At 50.2% G+C, this 27,319-nt stretch overlaps 1 protein-coding gene across 1 annotated transcript in view; it reads right to left on the bottom strand.

Annotated features, from left to right (window-relative positions):
• DHX34 (DExH-box helicase 34) overlaps window positions 1-24,096 on the bottom strand; it is a 37,100-nt gene extending 13,004 nt beyond the window's left edge. The window contains exons 1-7 of the mRNA XM_050772063.1: window positions 24,014-24,096; window positions 18,940-19,927; window positions 17,012-17,323; window positions 13,898-14,152; window positions 11,936-12,038; window positions 9,167-9,384; window positions 3,300-3,474 (exon numbers count right to left, since the gene is read on the bottom strand). Coding sequence (XP_050628020.1) covers window positions 3,300-3,474; window positions 9,167-9,384; window positions 11,936-12,038; window positions 13,898-14,152; window positions 17,012-17,323; window positions 18,940-19,644 — 1,768 coding nt within the window. The 5' untranslated portion in view covers window positions 19,645-19,927; window positions 24,014-24,096. The remainder of the gene's footprint in view (window positions 1-3,299; window positions 3,475-9,166; window positions 9,385-11,935; window positions 12,039-13,897; window positions 14,153-17,011; window positions 17,324-18,939; window positions 19,928-24,013) is intronic.
• Between the last annotated feature and the right edge of the window lie 3,223 nt (window positions 24,097-27,319).

The following is a 27,319-nucleotide window of genomic DNA, read 5'->3' as shown; positions in this document are numbered from 1 at the left end:
GCCAGGACTTCTTTCTGTGTTTGGGGGATCTTGGGTACCCCACCTGCCTGTGCCTCCCAAGGGAGGCCCTGTGATTACCCCAAGTGCCGGGGAATTCAAGCGAGGCAGCCTGTCTTTCCTGTCACTCGCGCCGGGGCACTTTGCGTCACATTCTCTGAAACAGCCTTGCAAGCCAGACACCACAGGCCACCCCCAGCCTCTAGCGGTGGCATCTGCAGCGTCAGCTGAGTGCCTTGAGACACTGATGGCACGCCACAGGATGGCCACAAGAGCGACAGGGTCAGAGGGTCTGCTGGCCCTAAATCCCTCAAGATTAACGCCCTATTTCCGATGACACATAGCATGGGGACGAGGAGCACCACATCTGCTTGTGACTGGCTACTGAAGACCTGAGATCAGGAGGGCCCGGAACTGAAAATGGTCTCCATCTACCTCTGTGGACCCGGCCTTTCTAGATCCTCAAAGAACCGCCAGGTCAGCTGATGAATTTTCTGGCCACCTTCAGTCACGTAGAACCCAGTGCCACTTAAACACTTCCCATCTAATTCAAAGCTCCTCACCTGACCCAGGGCCAGAGGGACAGCTGTTCCCTCCCCTCCTTCAGGCCTCTGCCCAGGTGTCACCATTCAGTGAGGCCTCCCAGGACAGCCGCATAACACTGCTCCCAGCCCCCACTGTGCCCACCACGCCCTGCATCCACCCGAGCGGGAACCGGCGGCTGACATTCCGTGTTTCACTCATTTATCTGCCCCTGTCCATCTCCTCCATTACATGTGAACTCCGTGAGGGCAGGAGTTTTGTTTTATTCACTGTCATATCTCTGGCATCTAGAACTGTAGCCATGTGTGGCCAGAGGCGGCCATATTGGACAGTGCAGATGTAGCATGAGGGCGTTCAGGCAGTGGGAACAGCCAGTGCGGAAGCCCTGTGGGGGGCACATGCCTGCTGCTACGAGAACAGTGAGGAGCCCGGTGTGGCTGCAATGGAGTGAGAGGGAGAAGGCGCAGCAGGTGCTCAAAAATTATTTAATGAATGGGCCAGGCGCTGTGACTCAAGCCTATAATCCCAGCACTTTGAGAGGCCGAGGTGGGGCAGATCACTTGAAGTCAGCAGTTCAAGGCCAGCCTGGCCAACATGGTAAAACCTTGTCTCTACTGAAAAAACAAATATTGCCCGGGCACGGTGGCTCACGCCTGTAATCCCAGCACTTTGGGAGGCTGAGGTGGGCAGATCACTTGAGGTCAGGAGTTTGAGACCAGCCTGGCCAACAGGATGAAGGCCCATCTCTACTAAAAACACAAAAATTAGCCAGGCATGGTGGTGTGAGCTGGTAATCTTAGTTACTCAGGAAGCTGAGGCAGGAGAATCGCTTGAACCCAGGAGGTGGCAGTGAGCTGAGATCACACCACTGCACTCCAGCCTAGGCAACAGAGCAAAAACTGTCTCAAAACAAAACAAAACAAAAATTAGCCAGGTATGGTGGCAGGCACCTACAGTCGCAGCTACTCGGGAGACTGGGGCAGGAGAATTGCTTGAATCTAGGAGGCGGAGGCTGCAATGAGCTGGGATCGCACCACTGCACTCCAGCCTGGGCGACAGAGCGAGACACTGTCTCAAAGAAAAAAAAAAAATTATATATATATATTTAATGGGCCAGGAATGGTGGCTCAAGCCTGTAATCACAGCACTTTGGGAGGCCAAGGCGGACAGATCACCTGAGGTCAGGAGTTCGAGACCAGCCTGACCAACATAGAGAAACCCCATCTCTACTAAAAATACAAAATTAGCCAGGTGTGGTGGCGCATGCCTGTAATCCCAGCTACTTGGGAGGCTGAGGCAGAAGAATTGCTTGAACTCAAGAGGCGGAGGTTGCGGTGAGCCGGGATGGCACCATTGCACTCCAGCTTGGGTAACAAGAGTAAAACTCAGTCTCAAAAAAAGAAAAAAAAAAAGTATTTAATGAATGAATGGGACTGTTGGTTAATATCTCCCGCCTTCTCCCTCTCACTCCATTGCAGCCACACCGGGCTCCTCACTGTTCTCGTAGCAGCAGGCATGTGCCCCCCACAGGGCTTCCGCACTGGCTGTTCCCACTGCCTGAACGCCCTCTGCTACATCTGCACTGTCCAATATGGCCGCCTCTGGCCACACATGGCTACTAAGCAGTTGAACATGGCTGGTCCAAGCCAAGATTTCCAAGACTCTGTATGGTAAAAAGTAACATAACATCTTGCAAAAAATGTTTATATTGATTATGTTAAAATTATATTTTAGGTATATTAAGTTAAATCAGCTATTTTATCAAAATGAATCTTACCTGTTTCTTTTTGCTTTTTTTTTTGTTTGTTTTTTTGCGATGGAGTCTTGCTCCATTGCCCAGGCTGGATTACAATGGCATGGTCTCGGCTCACTGCAACCTCTGCCTCCCAGGTTCAAGCGATTCTCCTGCCTCAGCCTCCCAAGTGGCTGCGATTACAGGCTCACGCCACCACACCCGGCTAATTTTTGTATTTTTAGTAGAGACAGGGTTTCACCATGTTGGCCAGGCTGGTCTCAAACTACTGACCTCGTGATGCACCCACCTCAGCCTCCCAAAGTACTAGGATTACAGGCGTGAGCCACTGTGCCCAGCCTGTTTTTGCTTTTTTAATGTAGCTACTGGGAAGTTTTAAATTACATACAGGGCTCACATTCTATTTTTATATTTCTTTTCTTTTTTTTTTGTAGAAACCAGGGTTTTGCTATTTTGCCCAAGCTGGTCTCAAACTCCTAGGCTTAAGCAATCCACCTGTCTCAGCCTCCCAAAGTGCTGGGATTACAGGTGTGGGCCACTGTGCCGGCCATGTTTCTCTGCTTCTGCTGGCAAGCATGTTCTAGTATTTGCATGGCTCCTAGCCCTCATCTCCGTTTCTCTGCACAGATGTTACCTTCCCCGTGAGGTCTGCCTTATACCTGAGGCCTGTATTAGAAACTGCAACTCCCCATTCCCCAACCCCGTTGTTTCTTCTCTCCAGAACACTATGCACCATCTGATCTACTATACCTTTTCCTTATTGTCCTAACTTATTGCTGGTTTTCTTCACCAAAATGTCAGCTCCCTGAGGCTAGAGATTTGTGTCTGTTCTGTCCACTGCTATATGCCCAGCACCTAGAACAGTGCCTGGCCCAGTGAAGAGTGAATAAATGAACTGGACCCAGGGAAGAAACAGACACACTTGCCCCCAGGACACTCAGAGAGTTAGCTGTGCCCACACACGCTCCTGGTGCTCTGCGTGATCACGAAGGGGGTGGGTACTCACCAATCACAACGTCCACAGGCAGCTGGGCCAGCAGGGACCCAATGGGCGTGAGGGCCTCTGAGCTGTCCAGGGCCCCCTGGTCCCGGAGGTAGAGGATGGCGGTCTCCAGGCTGGCTGGTGGTGGGGGCTCGATGAAGGGGAAGGTTCGGGGGTCCCCCACGCTCATGCTCTTCATCTAGAATGAGAAGAAAAACCCCTAAGATTGGGAAACACAAGAGCCACTGTGCAGCACAGAGGGGCTCAGGGATCACAAACTCATGACATTTTAAAATTCCCAGTTCGGCGGGCGCAGTGGCTCATGCCTGTAATCCCAACACTTTGGGAGGCCAAGACGAGTGGATCACTTGAGGTCAGGAGTTCGAGACCATCCTGGCCAACATGGTGAAACCCTGTCTCTACTAAAAATACAAAAATTAGTGGTGTTGTGCGCCTGTAATCTCAGCTACTCGGGAGACTGAGGCAGGAGAATCGCTTGAACCCAGGAGGTGGAGATTGCAGTAAGCCGAGATCGGGCCTCTGCACTGCACTCCAGCCTGGCAACACATCAAGACTTCATCTCAAATTCCCAGTGTCAGCCAGGCACAGTGGCTCACGCCTGCAATCCCAGCACTTTAGGAGGCCACGGCAGGTGGATCACTTGAGGTCAGGAGTTTGAGACCACCCTGGCCAACATGGTGAAACCATGTCTCTACTAAAAATACAAAAATTAGTTGGGTGTGATGGCGGGCGCCTGTAATCTCAACTACTTGGGAGGCTGAGGCAGAAGAATTGCTTGAACCTGGAGGGCGGAGGTTGCAGTGAGCCGAGATTTCACCACTGCACTCCAGCCTGGGCCACAGAGTGAGATTCCATCTCAAAAATAACATAACATAACATAACATAACATAACATAACATAACATAACATAACATTCCCAATGTCAAGATCCATTGTACAGAGGCAGGCAAGGAGGGCTGCTGTCTCTGTGTCTGTCTCCCTAGCACATCTTCCCCCAGACCCTGACCATGGACGAGAGGCACATGACCTGAGCTGGACCAATCAGAATCCTTCCCTGAGACTGCAGCCAGGAAGAGCATTCCCAGCATCCTCTCTGGTTGTGGCCAGGATGGAAGCCTATCTTATTAACCCAGAACTGCTGTGACTTTTGACTTTGTCCATTGTTTGGAAATGGGCCCATCTACAGCAGATGGAGAAATTCTTGGATTGTTTCTAAGTTAGACATACCGTCTCACGAATGCACAAAATGGTAAGATCCCCCTTTCTGCCTACAATTGTTTCAGTTGTATTTCTCTCACTTGCAACCAAAAGAATCCCAATTAATGCAGTGGCCCAGGCAGGCAGCAGGTGGTGGGAGAATTAAGTGACAGCATATGTTCACCCCGGAGCCTGGCGTGGCATACGTAAGCAAACAGCACCTCTCTGGTGACTGGAAGGAGGAGAGGCTAGCAAGGCGGTTCATGTGATGGCCAGAGAGTGAGAAGGAAGCCCAGAGAGCCTGTTCGCCTGGCTTTGATCCGAGGGCACTAGAAGTTCTGGCGTCCACCTGCAAGCAGCTGCTGCTCCTTCCTCCCTGCTGACCAAGCCTTGATGTTGTCTAGGAGCTCACCTAATACTCATTTAAAAACCTTTATAGGCCAGGCGCGGTGGCTCATGCCTGTAATCCCAACACTTTGGAAGGCCAAGGCAGGCAGGTCATCTGAGGTCAGAAGTTCAAGACCAGCCTGGCCAACATGGTAAAACTCCCTCTCTACTAAAAATATAAAAATTAGCTGGGCCTGGTGGCACCCATCTGTGGTCCCAACTACTCGGGAGGCCGAAACAGGAGAACCACTTGAGCCTGGGAGGTGGAGGTTGCAGTGAGCCGAGATCACACCACTGTACTCCAGCCTGGGTGACAGAATGAGACTCAGTCTCAAAAATAAATAAATAAATAACCTTTACATTAGCAGCTCTAATTTAAAGAGGCAGGGGGCAGGGCATGGGTTTTTTTTAATTCTGCAGGTGTTTCTAGTATGCAGCTAGGGCTGAGACACTGCTCTGATCAACTCAGGCAATGCCACAACCCTAGACAATTGCTGGGCATAGGGTGAACATATGTGACCTGCTTCTGCTGACAAGAGAGGATGAGAGACTGGCCAGAGGCTTCTAGAAAATGTTCCCGTGGTCTCAAAAATTAGACCCACAGAGAAGGGCAGTTCCTTGCTTCTGCCTCTGGATGGTAAAGGAGGAGGTGACACCCACTGTGCCTGGGGCCAGTGGCCACTCACGAAGCAGGCTCTGATGCCTGGTGGCCTGGGATGGAGCCCTGACTCTACTACTTGCCAGCTGTGTGACCTGGGGCAATATTTTCTCTCTCTGTGCATCCTTCTTCTGGTGGAAAAATTAAGATAAGACAACCTACCCCATGGACTTTGTTTTTTTATGAGACAGGGTCTTGCTCTATCACTCAGGCTGGAGTGCAGTGATGCAATCAAGGCTCACTGCAGCCTCGACCTCCTGGGCTCAAGCGATCCTCCTGCCTCAGCCTGCTGTGTGGGACCACAGGTGTGTGCCACCGCACTGGGCTAATTTTTTTTTTTTTTTTTTTTGAGACGGAGTCTCGCTCTGTCGCCCAGGCTGGAGTGCAGTGGCCAGATCTCAGCTCACTGCAAGCTCCGCCTCCCGGGTTCACGCCATTCTCCTGCCTCAGCCTCCCAAGTAGCTGGGACTACAGGCACCCGCCACCTTGCCTGGCTAGTTTTGTGTACTTTTTAGTAGAGACGGGGTTTCACCATATTAACCAGGATGGTTTCGATCTCCTGACCTCGTGATCCGCCCGTCTCGGCCTCCCAAAGTGCTGGGATTACAGGCTTGAGCCACCGCGCCCGGCCGCACTGGGCTAATTTTTAAATTTTTTGTAGAGTCAGGGCCTCACCGTGTTGCCTAGGCTGGTCTCGACCTCCTGGCCTCAAGCAATCCTCCTGCCTCAGCCTCCCAAAGTGCTGGGATAACAGGCATGAGCCACTCATTGTTGCTGCGGGAAGTCAGGGACCCCGAACGGAGAGACTGGCTGAAGCCGCGGCAGAAGAACATAAATTGTGAAGGTTTCATGGATATTTATTAGTTCCCCAAATTAATACTTTTATAATTTCTTACGCCTGTCTTTACTGTAATCTCTGAACATAAATTGTGAAGATTTAATGGACACTTATCACTTCCCCAATGAATATCCTTGTGATTTCCTATGCCTGTCTTTACTTACTCTCCTAATCCCGTCATCTTCTTTGTAAGCCGAGGAGGATGAATGTCACCTCAGGATCCTGTGATGATTGTGTCAACTGCACAGATTGTTTGTAGAGCATGTGTATTTGAACAATATGAAATCTGGGCATCTTAAAAAAAGAACAGGATAACAGCGATGTTCAGGGAACAAGAGAGGTAACTGAACTGGCCGCAGGTGAGCCGGATGGAACAGAGCTATATTTCTCCTCTTTCAAAAGCAAATAGGAGAAATATTGCTGAATTCTTTTTCTCAGCAAGGAACATCCCTGAGAAAGAGAATGCGCCCTGAAGGTAGGCTTATAGACGGCTCCTTTTAAGGCGTGCAGTCTTTTATGGTCAAGCCCAAGGGATGAAATAAGCCCCGGTTTCCTGTAGTGCTCCCAGGCTTATTAGGTGGAGGAAAATTCCCGCCTAATAAATTTTGGTCAGACAGGTTGTCTGCTCTCAAACCCTGTTTCCTGATAAGATGTTATCAATGACAATGCGTGCCCAAAACTTCATTAGCAATTTTAATTTTGCCCCATCCTGTGGTCCTGTGATGTCACCCTGCCTCCATTTGCCTTGTGATATTTTATTACCTTGTGAAGTATGTGATCTCTGTGACCCACACCCTATTCGTGCACTCCCGCCCCTTTTGAAAATCGCTAATACAAACTTGCTGGTTTTACAGCTCAGGGAACATCACGGATCCTGCTGACATGTGATGTCTCCCCCGGACACCCAGCTTTAAATTTCTCCCTCTTGTGCTCTTTCCCTTTACTTCTCAACCCAACCGAGACACTTAGGAAATAGAAAAGAACCCACATTAAACATCAGGAGCGGGTTCTCCCGATAATTGTGCCTGGCAGCACCAGTATTTTTTTTTAAAAAATATGAAATCAAACAGAATAGAAAATAGTGTGCACCTCCTGCAGGAAGGCCACTGGTTTGTGCTACACCTGCACGTGAGCCTGTGGTAGACACCATCAGCTGCTCCCAACTTTCCTTTTCCTTTCGTTCCTGAGCACAAGGACTACACTTCCCAGCCTCCTTCATGGTTGGGCGTGGACACAAGACTGAGGATGGACAGGGAGTGGTGAGGGCAAGGCAAGTGCGCCATTTGCAGGCTCGACCCACAAACCCTCCTGTACTCACTTCCCACGCCCTTGACCCTTTGGCTGGCTGGACACACATGCAGGAAAAGCCCCTGGGGAAATGATAGAGCCACAAGAGGGAAGGAGCCTGGGTCCATGAATAAAGAAAATTGCCTGCCAAGCTGGAAACCACCATTCCACTGTTGGCCATTCGTGACCGTGTGTATTTGTCATGGCAGTCTAACCTATGCTAAATTAACAAACGAGGTACAAATCATGACATAAAATGTATTGAGAAACCCTGGTTTTAAAAGCCCTTTCCTGCTAGGTTTCCTGTTACAGCTGAAAGCATTCTGATTGAGTCACTGGTTCTTCCTTTGACCCTATAAAAAAATTTTTTTTTTTTTTTGAGATGGAGTCTTGTTCTATCACCCAGGCTGGAGTGCAGTGGCGCGATCTCAGCTCACCGCAACCTCCACCTTCTGGGTTCAAGCAATTCTTCTCCCTCAGCCTCCCAAGTAGCCAGGATTACAGGTGCGCACCACCACACCCGGCTAATTTTTTGTATTTTTAGTAGAGACTGGTTTCACCATGTTGGTCATGCTTGTCTCAAACTCCTGACATCAAGTGATCCACCTGCCTTGGCCTCCCAAAGTGCTGGGATTACAGGTGTGAGCCACCATGCCCAGTTGACCCTGTGGATTTAAGGAACAATTCTCCCCTCAACAAGGGTTTTGACATTCCCCTCAGTGGCTTGGCTAGCCCTATCCTTCCTGGCCCTGACACTCTGGAATTGGTCCTGTGTAAATGCTTCCTGGCTGGCCAGGCACAATGGCTCACACCTATAATCCCACTACTTTAGAAGGACAAGGTGGGAAGATCACTTGAGCTCAGGAGTATGAGACCAGCCTGGGCAACATAGCAAGACCTGATCTCTACTAAAAATTTAAAAAGTTAGGCTGAGCACAGTGGCTGACGCCTAGAATCCCAGCACTTTGGGAGGCCAAGGCAGGTGGATCACGAGGTCAGGAGAGTGAGACCATCCTGGCTAACACGGTGAAACCCTGTCTCTACTGAAAAAAAAAAAAAAAAAAAATTAGCTGGGCATGGTGGTGCGTGCCTGTAGTCCCAGCCACTTGGGAGGCTGAGGCAGAAGAATCACTTGAACCTGTGAGGCAGAGGTTGCAGTGAGCCAAGATCGCGCCACTGTACTCCAGCCTGGGCGACAGAGGAACACTCCGTCTCCAAAATAAATAAATAAATAAATAAATAAAATTTTAAAAGTTAGCCAGGCATGGTGGTATGTGCCTATGGTCCCAGCTACTTAGGACGTGGAGGTAGGAGAATCATTTGAGCCTGTAAGATGGAGGCTGCAGTGAGCCGTGATCACACCACTGCACTCTAGCCTGAGTGACAGAGCGAGACCCTATCTCAAAATAAAATAAAATAAAATAAAATAAAATTTAAAAGGCCTCCCAGGTTCCTCCCTGTGCCAGCAGTCAGCATATAGTCCCGTTTCTGCCCGTGCCTCACCTGCAGCACCAACGAGTCCAGGGCCACCCTCCGAATTTCCGGGACTGGGTAGGGGGCGAAGGCATCATAGTCCGATTCGGCATAGAGGCGGAAGCAGACGCCGGGACCCGTGCGGCCTGCCCGGCCCTTCCGCTGCTCTGCACTGGCCTGACTGATCCAGAACTCCTGCAGCCGCTGCAGCTTGGCCTGCGGGTCGTAGCTCATCTCCTTCACCTTCCCTGGATGGGAGCAATGAGGAAAGGGAGTCTGTGTGTGGCAGCCACGTGCGGCCGGCCACTCGCCAACACCCTCACTCCTTTATTCTGTTAATGATAACCGAGGGCTTATTCTGAGTCCAACTCTGACATTTTATTTATTCTTTCATTTCCTCACTTACACATCTTTTTTTTTTTTTTTTTTTTTTTTTTTTTGAGACAGGATCTCATTGTCTCCCAGACTGGAGTGCAGTGGTTCAATTACAGCTCACTGCAGCCTCAACCTCCCAGGCTCAAGTGATGATCCTCCTAGCTCAGCCTCCCGAATAGCTGGGACTAAAGGGGCACGCCACCATGCCCAGCTAATTTTTTGTAGAGATGGAGTTTCACAGGCTGATCTCACACTCCTGGGCTCAAGCAATCTGCCTCCCTTAGCCTCCCACAGTGATGGGGTTACAGGCATGGGCCACCGCACCCAGCCTTTCACTCACACATCTTTTCATTTATTTTCCCAAGCCTTTGTTTCTTCAGAGGTTCATTTATCCAATCAATACTTATTAAGCACCTACTATGTACCAGGCACTGCAGTAGGCACTAGGGGAAGAGCAATGAGCTAAACAAAGGCCCTAGTTTCACAGGACTGAACAGAGCACTGTATTTCCTCCAGTAGCAGAACAACCTTTTTTCACATTTCTTTTTTTTTTTTTTGAGACGGAGTTTTGCTCTTATTGCCCAAGCTGGAGTGCAATGGCGCAATCTCGCTCACTCCGCCTCCCAAGTTCAAGTGATTCTCCTGCCTCAGCCTCCCAAGTAGCTGGGATTACAGGAACCCACCACCACGCCCAGGTCATTTTTGTATTTTTAGTAGAGACGGGTTTCACCATGTTGGCCAGGCTGGGCTCGAACTCCTGACTTCAGGTGATCCACCTGCCTCGGCCTCCCAAAGTGCTGGGATTACAGGCATGAGCCACCGCACCTGGCAGGCACTATTTTTTAAATTTCTCTCTCTCTCTTTTTTTTCAAAACAGGGTCTCGCTCTGTTGCCCAGGCTTGAGTGCAGTGGCACAATCACGGCTCACTGCAGCCTCGACTTCCTGGGCTCAGGTGATTCTCCCACATCAGTTTCCTGAGCAGCTGGGACTACAAGCATGCACCACTAAGTCTGGCTAATTTTTGTATTTTTAGTAGAGACGGGGTTTCACCATGTTGGCCAGGTTGGTCTCAAACTCCTAACCTCAAGTGATCTGCCTGCCTCGGCCTCCCAAAGTGCTGGGATTTATAGGCGTGAGCCACTGCGCCCGGCCTAAAATGTCTTAATGGCACATGAAATTATGAACCATTTTACCATCAATGGCATCCCAGAGTCAATACGACCAGGTAGCTGCTAACACTTATTGAGTGATGGCTCTGTGCCAGGCACTAAGGCACCCAAGGGTGTTAAGTCATTTAATCCTCATAACCTGAGGGAGGGCATGTCACTGTCATTTTACAGATAAGCCAACCGATGCATGAAGTGTCAGTGACATGAACCCAGCCACTCACCCAGCACTGAACCCGGCCGGGCAGGCTCCAGTGTCTCCAAACACGATGCTATGCTGACCTTCCAGCGAACATTCAGGTCAGGAAGACAGAAAGTGAACAAACACAGCAGCACATATAAAACAGAATGCTGGACCAGGCGCAGTGGTTCACGCCTGTAATCCCAGCACTTTGGGAGGCCGAGGCAGGCAAATCACTTGAGGTCAAGAGATCGAGACCAGCCTGGCCAACATGGTGAAACCCTGTCTCTACTAAAAATACAAAAATTAGCCAGGCGTGGTGATGCACGTCCGTAAACCCAGCTACTTGGGAGGCTGAAGCAGGAGAATCGCTTGAACTTGGGAGGCAGAGATTGCAATGAGCCAAGATCGCATCACTGCACTCCGGTCTGGCAACAGAGCGAGACTCCGTCTCAAAAAAAAACAAAAACAAATTGAATGCCAACCCCCCTCATATGAGAAGCAACACTGGATGGAGAAGGGGGAGGGGATATCTCTTCGAGTGGACAGGATGGGCCTCTCTGACGGGGGGACCTGTATGCAGGCCCTGAAATGAGGTGAGGGCCTCAGCTGTGTGAATACCTGGAGAAAGACAGTTCTCAGCAGAGAGAACAGTAAGTGCAGAGGCCCCAGGGCAGAAGCAGGCTTGGGAGGCGTGAGAAAAATTAAGATGCTGCCACTGGTCCACGGCCCCACATGTCATCTTCCAGCATCCCAATTCCGGAAATCCAAAATCTGAAATGCTCAAAACTCTGAAATGTTTTCAGCGCTAACATGACCCTCCAATAAAATGCTCACTGGAGGATTTCAGAGTTTTTGATTTGACATGCTCAAATAATAAAATAGATACAAATATTCCAAATTCCAAAAAACCCGAAATTCCAAACACTTCTGGTCGCAAGCATTTTGGACATGGGAAAGTCAACTGTACTCCCACTTCAAGCTGGTGCGTCCCTGCCACACGTGTACACCTCCGGACCCCACGCTCCTATCTAAGTCCTTGCAGGTGGCGGGTAGGGGCTTGTGGTGGTCTTTACCAGAATCTACTACAAAGCGGATCCCATCAATGGTGACTGAGGTCTCAGCGATGTTGGTGGAGAGGATGCATTTCCGGACTCCAGGTGGCGCCACATCAAATACCTGGGGGAAAGGGAGGGGGTGGTGTCAAGAACTAACCCAGCCCCGACGAACCTATGTGTCCAATTTCCCATCCACCCCCATGTCAGCAGCTTCCCTGGAACCCTTTCCTCCTCCAGAACCTCCCTCTTGGAGACAGCTCACCATCCACCCCATCACCTGGGCCATCCTGGGCTCCCCCCATCCTCAGACGGAGGCAGTCTTGCTCTGTCACCCAGGCTGGAGTGTAGTGGCATGATCTCAGCTCACTGCAACTCCACCTCCTGGGTTCATGCAATTCTCTTGCCTCAGCCTCTGGAGCAGATGGGATTACAGGCATGTGCCACCATGCCTGGCTAATTTTTGTATTTTAAGGAGAGATGGGGTTTCACCACGTTGGCCAGGCTGGTCTTGAACTCCTGACCTCAGGTGATCCACCCGCCTAGGCCTCCCAATGTGCTGGGATTACAGGCATGAACCACCACACCCACCACCCGATCTGAACATCTTGAACTTTTTTTTTTTTTGAGACAGGGTCTCACTCTTTGGCCTACACTGGAGTGCAGTGGCATGATCACAGCTCACTGCAGCCTTGACCTCCCGAGCTCATGTGATCCTCCCGCATCAGCCTCCTAAGTAGCTGGGATTATAGGCACATGCCACCATGCCCAGCTAGTTTTCTTTTGTTTTGTAGAGACAAGGTCTCACTATGTTGCCTAGGATGGTCTCTAACTCCTGAGCTCGGGTGATCCTCCTGCCTCAGCTTCCTGTGCTGGCATTATATGCGTGAGCCACCGCACCAGGCCATCTTGAACTTTTCTTGAAATCCTTCCCTCCTCCCACTGCCCGGCCCCTGCCCTGGTCCAGGCCTCTCCTCACCCACTCTAATCCTGCTCTAGCTTCCCCTCAGATCTCTGGCCTGTGGACTCACATGGCAGCCAAAGGGATCTGCTGAAGCACAAACTGGCACTGCCCCTGCTGGGGGCCGAGGTGGGAGGATCGCTTGAGCTCAGGAGTTTGAAACCAGCCTGGGCAACACAGTGAGACCTCTTTGCTACTAAAATTTTAAAAAAAATTAACGAAGGCCAGGCACGGTGGCTCACACCTGTAATCTCAGCACTTTGGGAGGCTGAGGCAGGCAGATCACTTGAGGTCAGGAGTTCAAGACCAGCCTGGCCAACATGGCAAAACCCTGTCTCTACTCAACATACAAAAGATAAGCCGGACATGGTGGTGGGCACCTGTAGTCCCAGCTACTCGGGAGGCTGAGGCAGGAGAATCGCTTGAACCCGGGAGGCGGAGGTTGCAATGAGCCACAATCATGCCACTGCACTCCAGCCTGGGTGACAGAGTGAGACTCTGTCTAAAAAAAAAAAAAAAAAAAAATTAACGGAGTATAGTGACACACACCTATAGTTGCTACTTGGGGGACTAAGGAGAGGGGATCACTTGAGCCCAAGAAGTCAAGGCTGCAGTGAGCCCCAATTATGCCACTGCACTCCAGCCTGGACAACAGAGCAAGACCCTGTTTCAAAAAATAATAATAATTGTTTTGGAACACAGACTCACCCACTCAATTTATGGCTGCTTTCATGCTGCAACAGTGGGGCTGAGTAGCTGTGACAGACAGACAGCCCATGGTCCATAGCTCTGACAATATCTACTCTGATCCTTTCTAGAAAGTTTGCCGACCTCTGGTTTAGGGCATGGGCTCCAGGGCCAAACTACCTGGGTTCGCAGCCTGGCTCTGCCACAAGGTGGCTACGACTTTGCACAAGTGCAGCCCGCGAGCCCTGCGTCTGTGGAGTTACACAAGTCCTGTGTGCAGCCACCCCTGACTCATGCAGACCCCTCGCCTGCCCTACTTGGGCTTCCTGTGATACCTTGTCCTGGTCGGCCACAGACAGGGCGCTGTGCAGGGGCAGCACCACCCAGCGCTGGGTGTGGCTGGCATAGGTCTGGACGGCCTCCAGCACGGTGCTGATCTCCGCCATGCCGCTGAGGAAGACGAGGAGGTCACCCCGCTCCTCAGGTGGGTACTTGTGGTCAATGGACTCCAGTACCCTCAGGAAAGGCCGTGGGTCCAGCTTCTCTGACTTGGACTTGGTCGGCTCCGCCTCCTGTGGCTGGTACACAACCTGAGAGGAGACAGCCCCAGGTAGAAGCACACCCTGTCCCTCCAGCTCAGAGCAATGGGCTGGGGAGGCTGCAGGCTGACGGGGGAGACCCAGTTGACGGAGAAGACACAGTGCAACAGGTACAGGCTGGTGGGCAACTCTGTTCCATGTGGTCATTCAGGGATCCAGGCTCCTCCTTTCTCATTAGTCTACCATCTCACTGGGCAGGATTTCTCAAAGTCAGCAAGATTGACATTGCAGTCTGGACAATTCCTTGCTGTGGGGGCTGTCCTGTGCATTGTAGGATATTTAGCAGCATCCCTGGCCCCTACCCACTAGATGCTAGTAGTCTTCTCCTCTGGTTGTGACTATTAAAAATGTCTCCAGATATTGCCACATCTTCGCTGGGGGGCAAAACCACCCCTAATTGAGAAACAGGTGATAGACAGCACACTGCAGTTACATAATTTCTGAAGGACGTAATAAAAAGACAAAGTAACAAAGCAACTGCAAGGCTTGTGGGGTGCTGGTAATGTCTGACTTTTCTAAACCTGGGTGCTAGCTACGTAGATGTATTTAACTGGGCCGGGTGCGGTGGCTCAAGCCTGTAATCCCAGTACTTTGGGAGGCCGAGACGGGCGGATCACAAGGTCAGGAGATCGAGACCATCCTGGCTAACACAGTGAAACCCCGTCTCTACTAAAAAATGCAAAAAAACTAGCCGGGTGGGTTGGCGGGCGCCTGTAGTCCCAGCTACTCGGGAGGCTGAGGCAGGAGAATGGCGTAAACCCGGGAGGCGGAGCTTGCAGTGAGCTGAGATCCGGCCACTGCACTCCACCTCCAGCCTGGGCGACTAGGCGCAAGAGCAAGACTCCGTCTCAAAAAAAAAAAAAAAAAAAAAAAAAAAAAGATGTATTTAACTGGGGAAAACTAATTGAGCTATATATTTACAATGCATGCATTCTCTTGTGTTTAGAGTAGCTTCAACAAGAAAAAAATTCTAGGTGATGGAACCAGGATGAAAACCCTAGAAATCAGGTTGGTTGGATGACCAGGAGAGGACCTGAGCCTGAGCCAGGTTGGCTGGCTGATTTCCAGGCATAGTTGGCTCACACCTGTAATCCTAGCTCTTTGGGAGGCCAAGACGGGAGGATTGCTTGATCTCAGGCAGACAACATAGCAACACCTCGTCTCTACTAAAAAAAAAAAACCAAAACCCTAGAAAACATTTCTCAGGAAGCAGCCTCATTCTTTTTTTTTTTATTTTTTTTGAGACAGGGTCTCGCTCTGTCACCCAAGCTGGAGTACAGTGGCATGATCTCGGCTCACTGCAGCCTCCACCTCCCAGGTTCAAGCAATTCTCCCACCTCAGCCTCCTGAGTAGCTGGGATAACAGGGGTGCACCACCACTGAAGCTAATTTTTGCATTTTTAGTAGAGACAAGGTTTTACCATGTTGGCCAGGCTGGTCTCGAACTCCTGACCTCAGGTGATCCACCTGCCTCGGCCTCCCAAAGAGCTGGGATTATAGGCATGAGCCACCACACCCGGCTGGCACTCTCTCTCTCTCTCTTTTCTTTTTTTTTTTTTTTTGAGATGGGTCTTGCTCTCTTCCCAGGGTAGAGTGCAGTGGCATGATCTCAGCTCACTGCAACCTCCGCCTCCAGGCTCAAGCAATTCTCCTGCCTCAGCCTCCCAAGTAGCTAGGATTACAGGCACACGCCACCATGCCCAGCTAATTTTTGTATTTTTAGTAGAGATAGGATTTCACCATGTTGGCCACGATGGTCTTGAGCTCTTGACCTCGTGATCTTTCTGCCTCAGCCTCCCAAAGTGCTGGGATTATAGGCACGAGCCACCATGCCCGGCCCATTCTTTCTTTTTTTAAGGCTGCTTAGAAGGCAAATTGATGGGCATTTGGAACCAGAAATCACAAGAGACAATGAAGTTCTTCCTGTAAGTCTTGACTACACAGACAAGGATAATTCACTAAGACAGTGTTTCTCAATTAGGGGTGGTTTTGCACCCCAGGGAACATGTGGCAATATCTGGAGACATTTTTAATAGTCACAACCAGAGGAGAAGACTACTAGCATCTAGTGGGTAGGGGCCAGGGATGTTGCTAAATATCCTATGATGCACAGGACAGCCCCCACGACAAGGAATTATCCTTGACTGAAATGTCAATCTTGCTGACTTTGAGAAATCCTGCCCAGTGAGATGGTAGACTAATGGGAAAGGAGGAGCCTGGATCCCTGAATGACCACAAGGAACAGGGTTGACCACCAGTCTGGATCAGTCGCACTGTTATCTAAGAGAAATAAACTTCTCTTATTTGAGACTTTACATTTTTGTTTTGTTTTTTTTCTTTTTGTTTTTTGAGACAGAGTCTTGCTGTGTCATCCAAGCTGGAATGCAGTGGTGCGATCTCGGCTCACTGCAAGCTCTGCCCCCTGGGTTCAAGCGATTCTCCTGCCTCAGCCTCCCAAGTAGCTGGGATTACAGGCGCCCGCCACCGTGCCTGGCTAATTTTGGTTTTGTATTTTTAGTAGAAACGGGGTTTCACGGTGTTAGCCAGGATGGTCTCGATCTCCTCACCTCATTATCCGCCCGCCTTGGCCTCCCAAAGTGCTGAGATTACAGGCATGAGCCACTGCGCCCAGCCATTTTTGGGTCTTCTTCTAACAACTTTTACTCTAATAAGCACTTAGCACTCTAACCAGGTCATTATGAATGCTCAGAAAATAGTAGCTTTAAAAAAAGAGAACATCTTTAAATAAAAGAGATGGGAGATACAGCCGCAGAGAGAAGAGGCATGTCCAGGTTTGGACAGAGACCAGGTTAGAGGTCTGGGGATGGAGGAGGAGGGGGAAGTACTCACTGTGATGGGGAACAGCCTCCCGGGCACCTGTACCACGGGGGCATTGCTGAAATAGCTGGAGAAGAGCGAGATGTTGATGGTGGCCGACATGAGGATGACCTTGAGGTCAGGCCGCTTGGGCAACAGGCGCCGGAGGACACCCAGGAGGAAATCATTGTGGAGATGCCGCTCATGGACTTCATCCACAATCAGGACCTCGTACTGGGGCAGGCTGGGCTCCCGCTGGATTTGTCGCAGAAGCAGCCCCACCGTCAGGAACACAATCTTGGTGGCCGCCGAACGCGTGCTCTCAAAGCGGATCTGGTAGCCGACCTGGGGTGGGATGAAGAAAGGTGTGGTGAGGAGAGGACCCTGAGCCTGCGTATCAGCCCCTGGCCCTGCCCAAATTGAAAATCTAAGGAGGCCAGGTGCAGTGGCTCACGCCTGTAATCCCAGCACTTTGGGAGGCCGAGGCGGGCGGATCACCTAAGGTCAGGAGTTCGAGATCAGCCTGACTAACACAGAGAAACCCCATCTCTACTAAAACTACAAACAAAATTAGCTGGGCGTGGTGGCGCATGCCTGTAATCCCAGCTACTTGGGAGGCTGAGGCAGGAGGATCGCTTGAATCCGGGAGGCAGAGGTTGCAGTGAGCAAAGATCGCACCATTGCACTCCAGCCTTGGGCAACAAGAGTGAAACTGCATCTCAAAAAAAAAAAAAAAGAAAGAAAAAAGAAAATCTAAGCAAATGCCATGCCTAGCCATCAGACTCTGGAGTCCAACAGCTTGGGTTGGAATCCTACCTCCGCCACTTAGTGCCACAGACCTTGGGCAGGCAATGCCATCCCTTATAGTTTTCCCCCAGATGCTGCAAGAATGCCATGTGACAATGCACAGAAAGTATCTAGCACCATACCCCATGTATATATAATGTTTACTATAATACAAATAACCTTTTCTTGAGTCCCTACTATGTGCCAGGACATTATGTGCCACTCTAAGTGCTTTATGTATATCAACCCATTTCATCCTTATGACCACCATGACACAGAAGGACTATTATTGGCCTTCCAAGATGGCAGTTTGCATTGCGGTGATTGCCAGGAATTATCTTCGCAGCTGGGCGCAGTGGCTCATGCCTGTGATCCCAACACTTTGGGAGGCCGCGGTGGGTGGATCACCTGAGGTCAGGAGTTTGAGACCAGCCTAACCAACATGGCGAAACCCCGTCTCTACTAAAATTACAAAAATTAGCTGGGTAGGGTGGTGGGTGCCTGTAATCCCAGCTACTCAGGAGGCTGAGGCAGGAAAACTGCTCAAACCCGGGAGGAGGAGGTTGCAGTGAGCTGAGATCGTTCCACTGCACTCCAGCCTGGGCGACAGAGCGAGACTCTGTCTCAAAAAAAAAGTGACGAGCCTTTAGGACGTTTCCCATTGTTTTGCCATTAAAGTGCTACACTGGTAATGCTAGCTCCTTTGTCATATAGACCACGGACAAGCCAATCTGTGGATAAAGTTCTAGAAGAATCATTACTGGGTCCAAGGGTAAGTGCTTCATTTTTTTTTTTGAGATGGAGTCTCGCTCTGTGGCCCAGGCTGGAGTGCAATGGTGCGATCTCGGCTCACTGCAAGCTCCGCCTCCCGGGTTTACGCCATTCTCCTGCCTCAGCCTCCCGAGTAGCTGGGACTACAGGCACCCGCCACCACGCCTGGCTAACTTTTTTTGTATTTTTTAGTAGAGACGGGGTTTCACCATGTTAGCCAGGACGGTCTTGATCTCCTGACCTCATGATCCGCCTGCCTCGGCCTCCCAAAGTACTGGGATTACAGGCGTGAGCCAACATGCCCGGCCAAGTGCTTCATTTTTATTGATACTGCCATATGGACAAGCAACCTATTCCCCCAAGGTCGCCCTGGAAAAATCGGAAATCTGGTGCGTCCCACTCACCTGTGAGCCATACTGACTAAGGCTCTCAAAGCCTACACGCTTGGCCAGTGAGATGCAGGCGATCCGCCGGGGCTGGGTACAGGCCACGTGACTGAAGCCAGCAGTCAGCAGGTACTGGGGCACCTGAGTGGACTTGCCACAGCCGGTGTCACCGGCCACTACCACCACCTGGTGCTCCTTCAGTGTCTGCAGGATGCGGTTCCCATACTGGGCGATGGGGAGGGCTGCCCGCTCACGCTGCAGCTTGGCCAGACGCCCAAATGCCTGCTTCTGGCCAAAGTCCAGATAGTGCAACAGGGCCCGGCGGAACTCAGACACTCTCTCCGCAGGCAAGTGCCTGCCCAGCCCCTGAGAGCCCCGTGTGTCAGGGCCAAGAACAGAGAGGTTGATGCGGTAACGTGGGTCATAAGCGCGAGGCAGGTCGGCCAGCGCTGGGATGCTGTGCTTGGGCTGTCCAGCATCTTTCTCCTCCTTCCTGGAGGTCTTGAGATTCTGGAATCTCTGCAGGCGCTCAAAGAAGGTCCAAAACTTCTGACATTCCTCAGAACCCTGACGGATGTAATCCTCCTCACGGAAAAAGGCATCTTCCAAGAGGCGACGTGTCTCTGGACAATTCCAGTCCCATTTCTCCAAGGCCTCTTCCTCGCTGGGAGCCCAGTGGTGGTCTCGGCGATCCCTGCCCTCTCTTGTTCTAGGAGGAGGCATGTTACTAATCCACAATGGGGGTCTCAGTTCTGATCACCCAAAACAAATATTCTCATCCATTCCCAACCTGCAACAATTTAAGAGGCCAGTGCCTTAAATTGCAACAGAGAACTACTTTATCTTCAAAGAGCTAATTTTTCCTCCTAGTCACGGCACAGGACCACCACAGATGATAAAGTGGTCAGGGGACTGCTTGAGCTGATGACACAAAGGGTACCTCATGATACCTGCAGTGATCTCTGGGATGGACACAAGTTCATTCTGGGTTTTCAGGCCCTGGATTCTTAGGAGAGAGAACAGAAGACATTCATTCACTTTTGGGAACAGTGCCTTCTTTTTTTTTTTTTTTTTTTTGAGGCAGGGTCTCACTGTTTCCCAGGCTGGAGTGCAGTGCCGCAATCATGGCTCACCGCAGCCTCGACCTCCTGGACTCAAGCGATCCTCCTGCCTCAGCCTCCCAGCTAATTTTTTACTGTTTGTAGAGATGAGGTCTCACCATGTTGCCCAGGTTGCTATCAAACTTCTGGGCTCAAGCAATTCCCCCACCTCAGCCTCCTAAAGTGTTGGGATTACTGCTGTGAGCCACCACGCCCAGCCCATTTTTAGAAACATTTCTAACAGCCTTTTCTCAAGCACTGAACCAGGAAAAAGAGGTAATGAATACGACCACCAGAGTCCTCACAGATGGCCATGATCACATCATCTCTCATGTGACACACACGTCATCAGACTGTGACAATCCAGTGATGGGCACTGTGATAACAGAACCCTAGGGAGCTGTGGGACACCAAAGGAGCTTCCTCCACCTTCCCATGCTTGGGAATCGTGGAAGGATCCTGGGAGGAGGGAATGTTTGACCTGACACCTAAAGGAGAGATGTAGGTCACACGGCCAACCAACAGCAGAAACTTGTCTCAAAAGGCAGTAACAGGAGAGAGGTGTGATGTAATGAAAAGAATAAGGCAAGGGTTCTTCACCCGGGGTCCAGTGAGATTCAGAACATTGAGATAAAAGGCAAAATTTTGCAAGTGTTATATATTATTTTTGCCTGCCTGGCACAACCCCTTACTTCTTTTCTGAGGATAGTATCCATCTTCCTTTGGAGAACAGCCCTTCCTCGATTCTACATGGTTCAAGGGCCTTTAAGTCAAAGAACCACTATTGGGTAGGCAAGTGACAAAGACCTGGCCAATCATGGTACTCTACTCCCCCTCTAACCAATGATTGGTCTGAGAAGTGGACATATGATGGAAGAAGGGCCAATCAGGGCCCTTTTGTGGAATTTACACTCGGTTGCTAGGATAGAAAAGCTCTCATTTTATCCATTATAATCAGGCAAGTTTGATATAAGCCTGGAGCTGTTTGTAGTAGCTCTGAAACATGACAGAGTCTTTCCTAAAAATCTATCCTAGAGAAATAACTAGATACAGGCACAAGGATATCACGGTGCATCACAGGGAGAGGGTGAAAGAGGAAGAGGGAGAGGAAGAGAAGCTTGGCAACATCATTTAGGTCTTGAAGCTTAGTTTCCTTCAACCCCCCACTTCTCAGCTACACAAGAAAATGCCTTTTTGCTTACAGTTAGAGTCTTTTGTTTTTGTTTTGAGATGGAGTCTTGCTCTGCCACCTAGGCTGGAGTGCAGTGGTGTGATCTTGGCTCACTGCAACCTCCACCTCCCGGGTTCAAGCAGTTCTTGTGCCTCAGCCTCCCAAGTAGCTGGGATTACAGGTGTGTGCCACCATGCCCAGCTAATTTTTTGTATTTAGTAGAGACAGGGTTTCACCATCTTGGCCAGGCTGGTCTCAAACTCCTGACCTCAAGTGATTCACCCACCTCAGCCTCCCAAAGTGCTGGGATTACAGGCGTGAGCCACTGTGCCCAGCTCCCTGGGCAAATTAACCTGAACTAACTTCAGGCAGTTTTCATCATGTATAAAACAGAGATAATATCCTCTCAAAACTTTACAACATTTAACCATCAATCTTGGTAGAGAGAAGCTAAGTAGTTAAATAGTAACTAGAAACAGAAAACAGAAAACTAACAAGCAGAAAACAGCAAGAGGAAGTGGGGCAAAATCTGGAAACAAAATTAGACTCAAAAGGCCACAGTTCCCTATCATAATGGTGCTAACAATGCTTCCACCTCTTCTTGTGTTTTCCTGTTCTAGGAGGGAAGCAAGTTGAGGGCTTGGAGTGTTACTGTGACTCCGGGTCAGTGATTCTTCGAAAATGAGAGCGTTCCGGCCGGATGCGGTGGCTCACAACTGTAATCCCAGCACTTTGGGAGGCAGAGGCGGGTGGATCATGAGGTCAGGAGATCGGGACCATCCTGGCTAACATGGTGAAACCCCGTCTCTACTAAAAATACAAAAAAATTAGCCGGGCGTGGTGGCGGGCACCTGTAGTCCCAGCTACTCAGGAGGCTGAGGCAGAAGAATGGCATGAACCCGGGAGGCGGAGCTTGCAGTGAGCCGAGATCACGCCACTGCATTCCAGCCTGGGCGACAGAGTGAGACTCCGACTCAAAAAACAAAAAAATGAAAAGAATATGAGAGTGTTCCTCTGAGGCTACAAACTGCCTATGCATGCTGAGCCCCACTGACAGCATCCCGTGCCTCTCAAGGTGTCTATCTTTTTCAGCTTCTAGGTTGTCTGCATCTTCTAGTTTCTGTGTAACTGTGTCTCTGACCATCTTTTGGTCTCTTGGCCTATTTGCCCTGGGCTCATGGCCTTTAGTGGGTTTGTTTCCCCCTCTGTCCCCTCCATCTCTCTCCATTCCATCTTCAGGCCTCTGTCTCTTTTTCAGTCTGTCTTGTTCATCACCCTCATCTCTCTTCCCTGTCCTGTTCTGGTCTCATCTCTCTTCATTTATCTGAGTCATTTCATAGTCTGATTTTCTGTGTAATCCAGCTCTTCCTTTCTCCATCTCTCTTCAGTTCTCCATTTGACTTTCTCCATCTTTCTCATTTAAAAAAAAGCTTTTTCAGGCCGGGCACGGTGGCTCACGCCTGTAATCCCAGCACTTTGGGAGGCCGAGGCAGGCAGATCACCTGAGGTCGGGAGTGCGAGATCAGCCTGACCAACACGGAAAAACCCCATCTCTACTAAAAATACAAGATTAGCCGGGCGTGGTGGCACATGCCTGCAATCCCAGCTATTTGGGAGGCTGAGGCAGGAGACTTGCTTGAACCTAGGAGGCGGGGGTTGCGGTGAGCTAAGATCACGCCATTGCACTCCAGCCTGGGCAACAAGAGTGAAACTCCAAACTCCATCTCAAAAAAATTAAAATGTTTCATTTTTGTTTTTTCGAAACAGGGTTTCACTCTTTCACCCAGCCTGGAGTGCAGTGGCGCAGTCACAGTGTACTGCAGCCTTGACCTCCCAAGCTCGAGCGATCCTCTCACCACGGCCTCCCAAAGTGCTGGGGTGACAGGCGTGAGTCACTGCGCCCTCTTTCTCATGTTGTTTTAATCTTTTTTTCCTCCCTTGTGTCCTTCCAGTGTTCACTCTCCATCACCTTCTCTATTTCCCCATTTAATACTTTATCTCCTAATATCAGAAGCTTTAATAATAGCTCATGCTTGCTTACTGCTTACTCACGTTAACACACAGACCTATTCCTATCTGTATGATTTATTCCTACCCCACACCTATGTACATACACACACACACACTTTTCTCACGACTGTAAGGCACTATGATCACCCCCTATTTTACTGAGCAATAGAGAGGCTAAGTGAGTAGCCAAGTGTCAGATGAGGAACTCAAATCTAGGGGTTCGGGCTCCACTCCCTCACTTTTCCATTTCTCAGCATCATTCTCCATTACCTCCAGTTTTTGTGGGGTTCTCCCTACTTCACTGTCTCCACCCTTCCATATCTCTCGGTGTCCCACATGATTCAGTGTATCGTTTCTCCATCTAATTCCCTTTTTTCTGTTTCTAGCGTCCACGATCAGTTTCCGACTTTCCCCTCCACTCCCCAAGTTTAAGGGCGACCACGCCTCTCGGCCTCGTGGTCTGAGCCTCTGGCTGGAACCTATTGCAACTCTCGCCCACGCTCTCTAGTTTTCAGCTTCCCTCCTCTCCCAACACCCTCGTCTTTCAGTCCCTCAGTTTCTCGAGGCTTCTTTTCGTGCCTCCGTTTCTTTCCCTCTCTGGCCTGTCGCCCAGGTTCTCCCAGAGACGCTCAGGTGCCATCTCCGTCCGCGTCTGCCGGCCCTTCGGCTGCCTGCTACATTTCTCCTCATCTCGAGATTTCCCTTGCCCCTGGGCTCGCACCCCAAATTACCCCCGACCGGCCCAACTCCGGCAGCCATCGCTGCCACCACTGCCACCACCCGGTGTACCCGCCCCGCCCTCCTCACTTACTACAAGCCGCGAACGCCTTAACTTCCGGTTCCAAGAGCCCCAGTCTTGCGCCTGCGCACACCGCCATCTCGGTCTGACCCCGCCCCGCCACCACAGAGGAGCCAGTCGGAAGCTCTGGGCTGCCCAAGACCCATCCTGCGCCTGTGCACAGCACGCTTCCGCCCCGCCTCGCTTGGGGCGGAGCCGCTAGAGATTGCGCCCTCTAGAGGCCAGTAGAGGCGTTGCGGTACAGACTTGCAGGCACGTCCTCCCCGACCCCTCCCTCTCCTCCCCAGGCACAGCCGCGTGCACCCAAGCCCCGGGCCCAGGCACTTTTTTTTTTTTTTTTTTTTTTTTTTTTTGAGACTGAGTCTTGCTCTGTCGCCCAGGCTGGGGTGCAGTGGCCGGATCTCAGCTCACTGCAAGCTCCACCTCCCGGGTTTACGCCATTCTCCTGCCTCAGCCTCCTGAGTAGCTGGGACTACGGGCGCCCGCCACCTCGCCCGGCTAGTTTTTTGTATTTTTTAGTAGAGATGGGGTTTCACCGTGTTAGCCAGGATGGTCTCGATCTCCTGACCTCGTGATCCACCCGTCTCGGCCTCCCAAAGTGCTGGGATTACAGGCTTGAGCCACCGCGCCCGGCCGGCACTTTTTTTTTTGAGACGGTGTCTCGCTATGTCTCCCGGAGTGCAGTGGCGTCATTTCAGCTCACTGCAACCTCCGCCTCCCAAGTTCAAACCATTCTCCTGCCTCAGCCTCCCGAGTAGCTGGGATTACAGGTGCACACCACTACACCCGGCTGATTTTTGTATTTTTTTTTTTTTTTTTTTTTTTTTTTTTTTTTTTTTTTTTTTTTTTTTTTTTTGAGACGGAGTCTTGCTCTGTGCCCCAGGCTGGAGTGCAGTGGCACGATCTCGGCTCACTGCAAGCTCCGCCTCCTCGGGTTCACGCCATTCTCCTGCCTCAGCCTCCCGAGTAGCTGGGACTACAGGCGCCCGCCACCTCGCCCGGCTAATTTTCTTGTATTTTTAGTAGAGACGGGGTTTCACCGTGTTAGCCAGGATGGTCTCGATCTCCTGACCTCGTGATCCGCCCGTCTCGGCCTCCCAAAGTGCTGGGATTACAGGCTTGAGCCACCGCGCCCGGCCTGATTTTTGTATTTTTAATAGAGACAAGGTTTCACCATTTGGGCCAGGCTGGTCTCCAACTCCTGACCTCAAGTGATCCTCCCGCCTTGGCCTCCCAGAGCACTGGGATTACAAATGTGAGGCATCACACTCAGCCTTACCTCTTTTCTTTCTACAACCCCATTTTCTGTTACCTTTCCCTGCAATAAACTCAATCACATACATGCAGGAAGGCCCCCACATATAGAAACTATCTCATTAGCCAGGAATGCACCCTCTCTTTTATTAAGTGAAAGAAGAAACTGGGCTGGGCACGGTGGCTCACGCCTGTAATCCCAACACTTTGAGAGGCCGGGGCGAGTGGATCACCTGAGGTCAGGAGTTCCAGACCAGCCTGGGCAACACAGCCAACCCCTGTCTCTACAAAAAAATACAGGCTGAGCGCGGTGGCTCAAGCCTGTAATCCCAGCACTTTGGGAGGCCGAGACGGGAGGATCACGAGGTCAGGAGATCGAGACCATCCTGGCTAACACAGTGAAACTCCGTCTCTACTAAAAAATACAAAAAAAACTAGCCGGGCGAGGTGGCGGGCGCCTGTAGTCCCAGCTATGCGGGAGGCTGAGGCAGGAGAATGGCGTAAACCCGGGAAGCGGAGCTTGCAGTGAGCCGAGATCGTGCCACTGCACTCCAGCCTGGGCGACAGAGCGAGACTCCGTCTCAAAAAAAAAAAAAAAATACAACAATTAGTCTGATATGGCAGTGTGTGCCTGTAGTCCGAGCTACTCAAGAGGCTGAGGTGGGAGGATCGATTGAACCCAGGAGGTTGAGAGACTGAGGTTGCAGTGAGCCATGATGGTACCACTGCACTCCAACCTGGGTGACAGAGCCAGACTGTCTCAAAAAAAAGAAAAAAGTTTTATGTCTTAAAAAAAAGAAGGACTCTAAAGTTTTTGGCCTGAGCATTTGGAAATACAAAGTCACTGTCTACTACCATCAGGAAGACATGGGAGAGAGGCTAGAGAGAAAATCCAAAGTTCTGTTTTCAGCATATTGTTTGAGTTACGCATTGGACATCAACTGGGGATGTCAAGTGGAAAGTTGGATATAATTATCAAGCCTTTGGAAAACAACTTAGAGATAGAGAAGCCAATTCATACATTATTATCAAAAGAAGAATAATAAATGGACTAAGCATTCTGCTTACAATTTCCAAACAAGGTCGAGTGTGGTGGCCCACGCCTGTAATCCCAGCACTTTGGAAGGCTGAGGCAGGTGGATCACCTGAGGTCAGGAGTTTGAGACCAGCCTGGTCAACATGATGAAACCCCGTCTCTACTAAAAATATAAAAAATTAGCCAGGCATGATGGCGGACACCTGTAATCCCAGCTTCTCGGGAGGCTGAGGCAGGAGAATCGCTTGAACCCAGGAGGCGGAGGTTGCAGTGAGCCAAGATCACATCATTACACTCCAGCCTGGGCGACAAGGAGAAACTCCGTCTCAAATAAATAAATAAATACATAATCCAAACAATAACTATAATTTTTAAAAAAGGAAAATTGGAAGAAATGAACAACATATGTGAAATCAAGAAGAAAGCCACAGTCTATCAATAACAGGGTTGAATAGCAAGCTTGAGTCTAGTTCTTAGAGAAATTACTAATAACTTGGTTCTTTGAAAACTTAAGGAAACCAATATTTCTATGGTAAAAAAAAAAAAACAGCAGAAATAAACAAACCTTAGAACAAAAAAAGGGAAGTTATAACAAAAGAGATGGCTTTTAATAGTCAAAGGGATTTTATGTAACATTGCACAGACATACATTTGAAAACTCCCATGAAATGTATTCTAGTTCAAAAAAGAAAGGCTAATGATCTACAAAATGAAAACATCTCAAAAACTACAAAAGATGTTTTGTAAAAGTTATCAAAGAACGCTCCTAAGTGGCACCTGGTCCCAATAGATTAATGGGAAGATTTTGCAAACTTTAAGCCCCAAAGTGGAGTTTTAGCTCACGAGGATTCTTGGCTTTGCCCAGAAAAGAATTCAAAGGCGAGCACGGGCAAGGTAGAGGAAAACAGTTTGCTTGCCTTCCTTCCTTCCTTCCTTCCCTTCCTCCCTCCCTCCGTCCCTCCCTCCCTCCCTCCCTTCCTTCCTTCCTTCTCTCTCTCTTTCTCTCTTTCTTTCTTTCTTTGACGGCG

Source organism: Macaca thibetana, chromosome 19, assembly GCF_024542745.1.
Source record: "Macaca thibetana thibetana isolate TM-01 chromosome 19, ASM2454274v1, whole genome shotgun sequence".
Classification (NCBI taxonomy): Eukaryota; Metazoa; Chordata; class Mammalia; order Primates; family Cercopithecidae; genus Macaca; species Macaca thibetana.
This window is presented reverse-complemented; position numbering and strand designations above follow the sequence as displayed.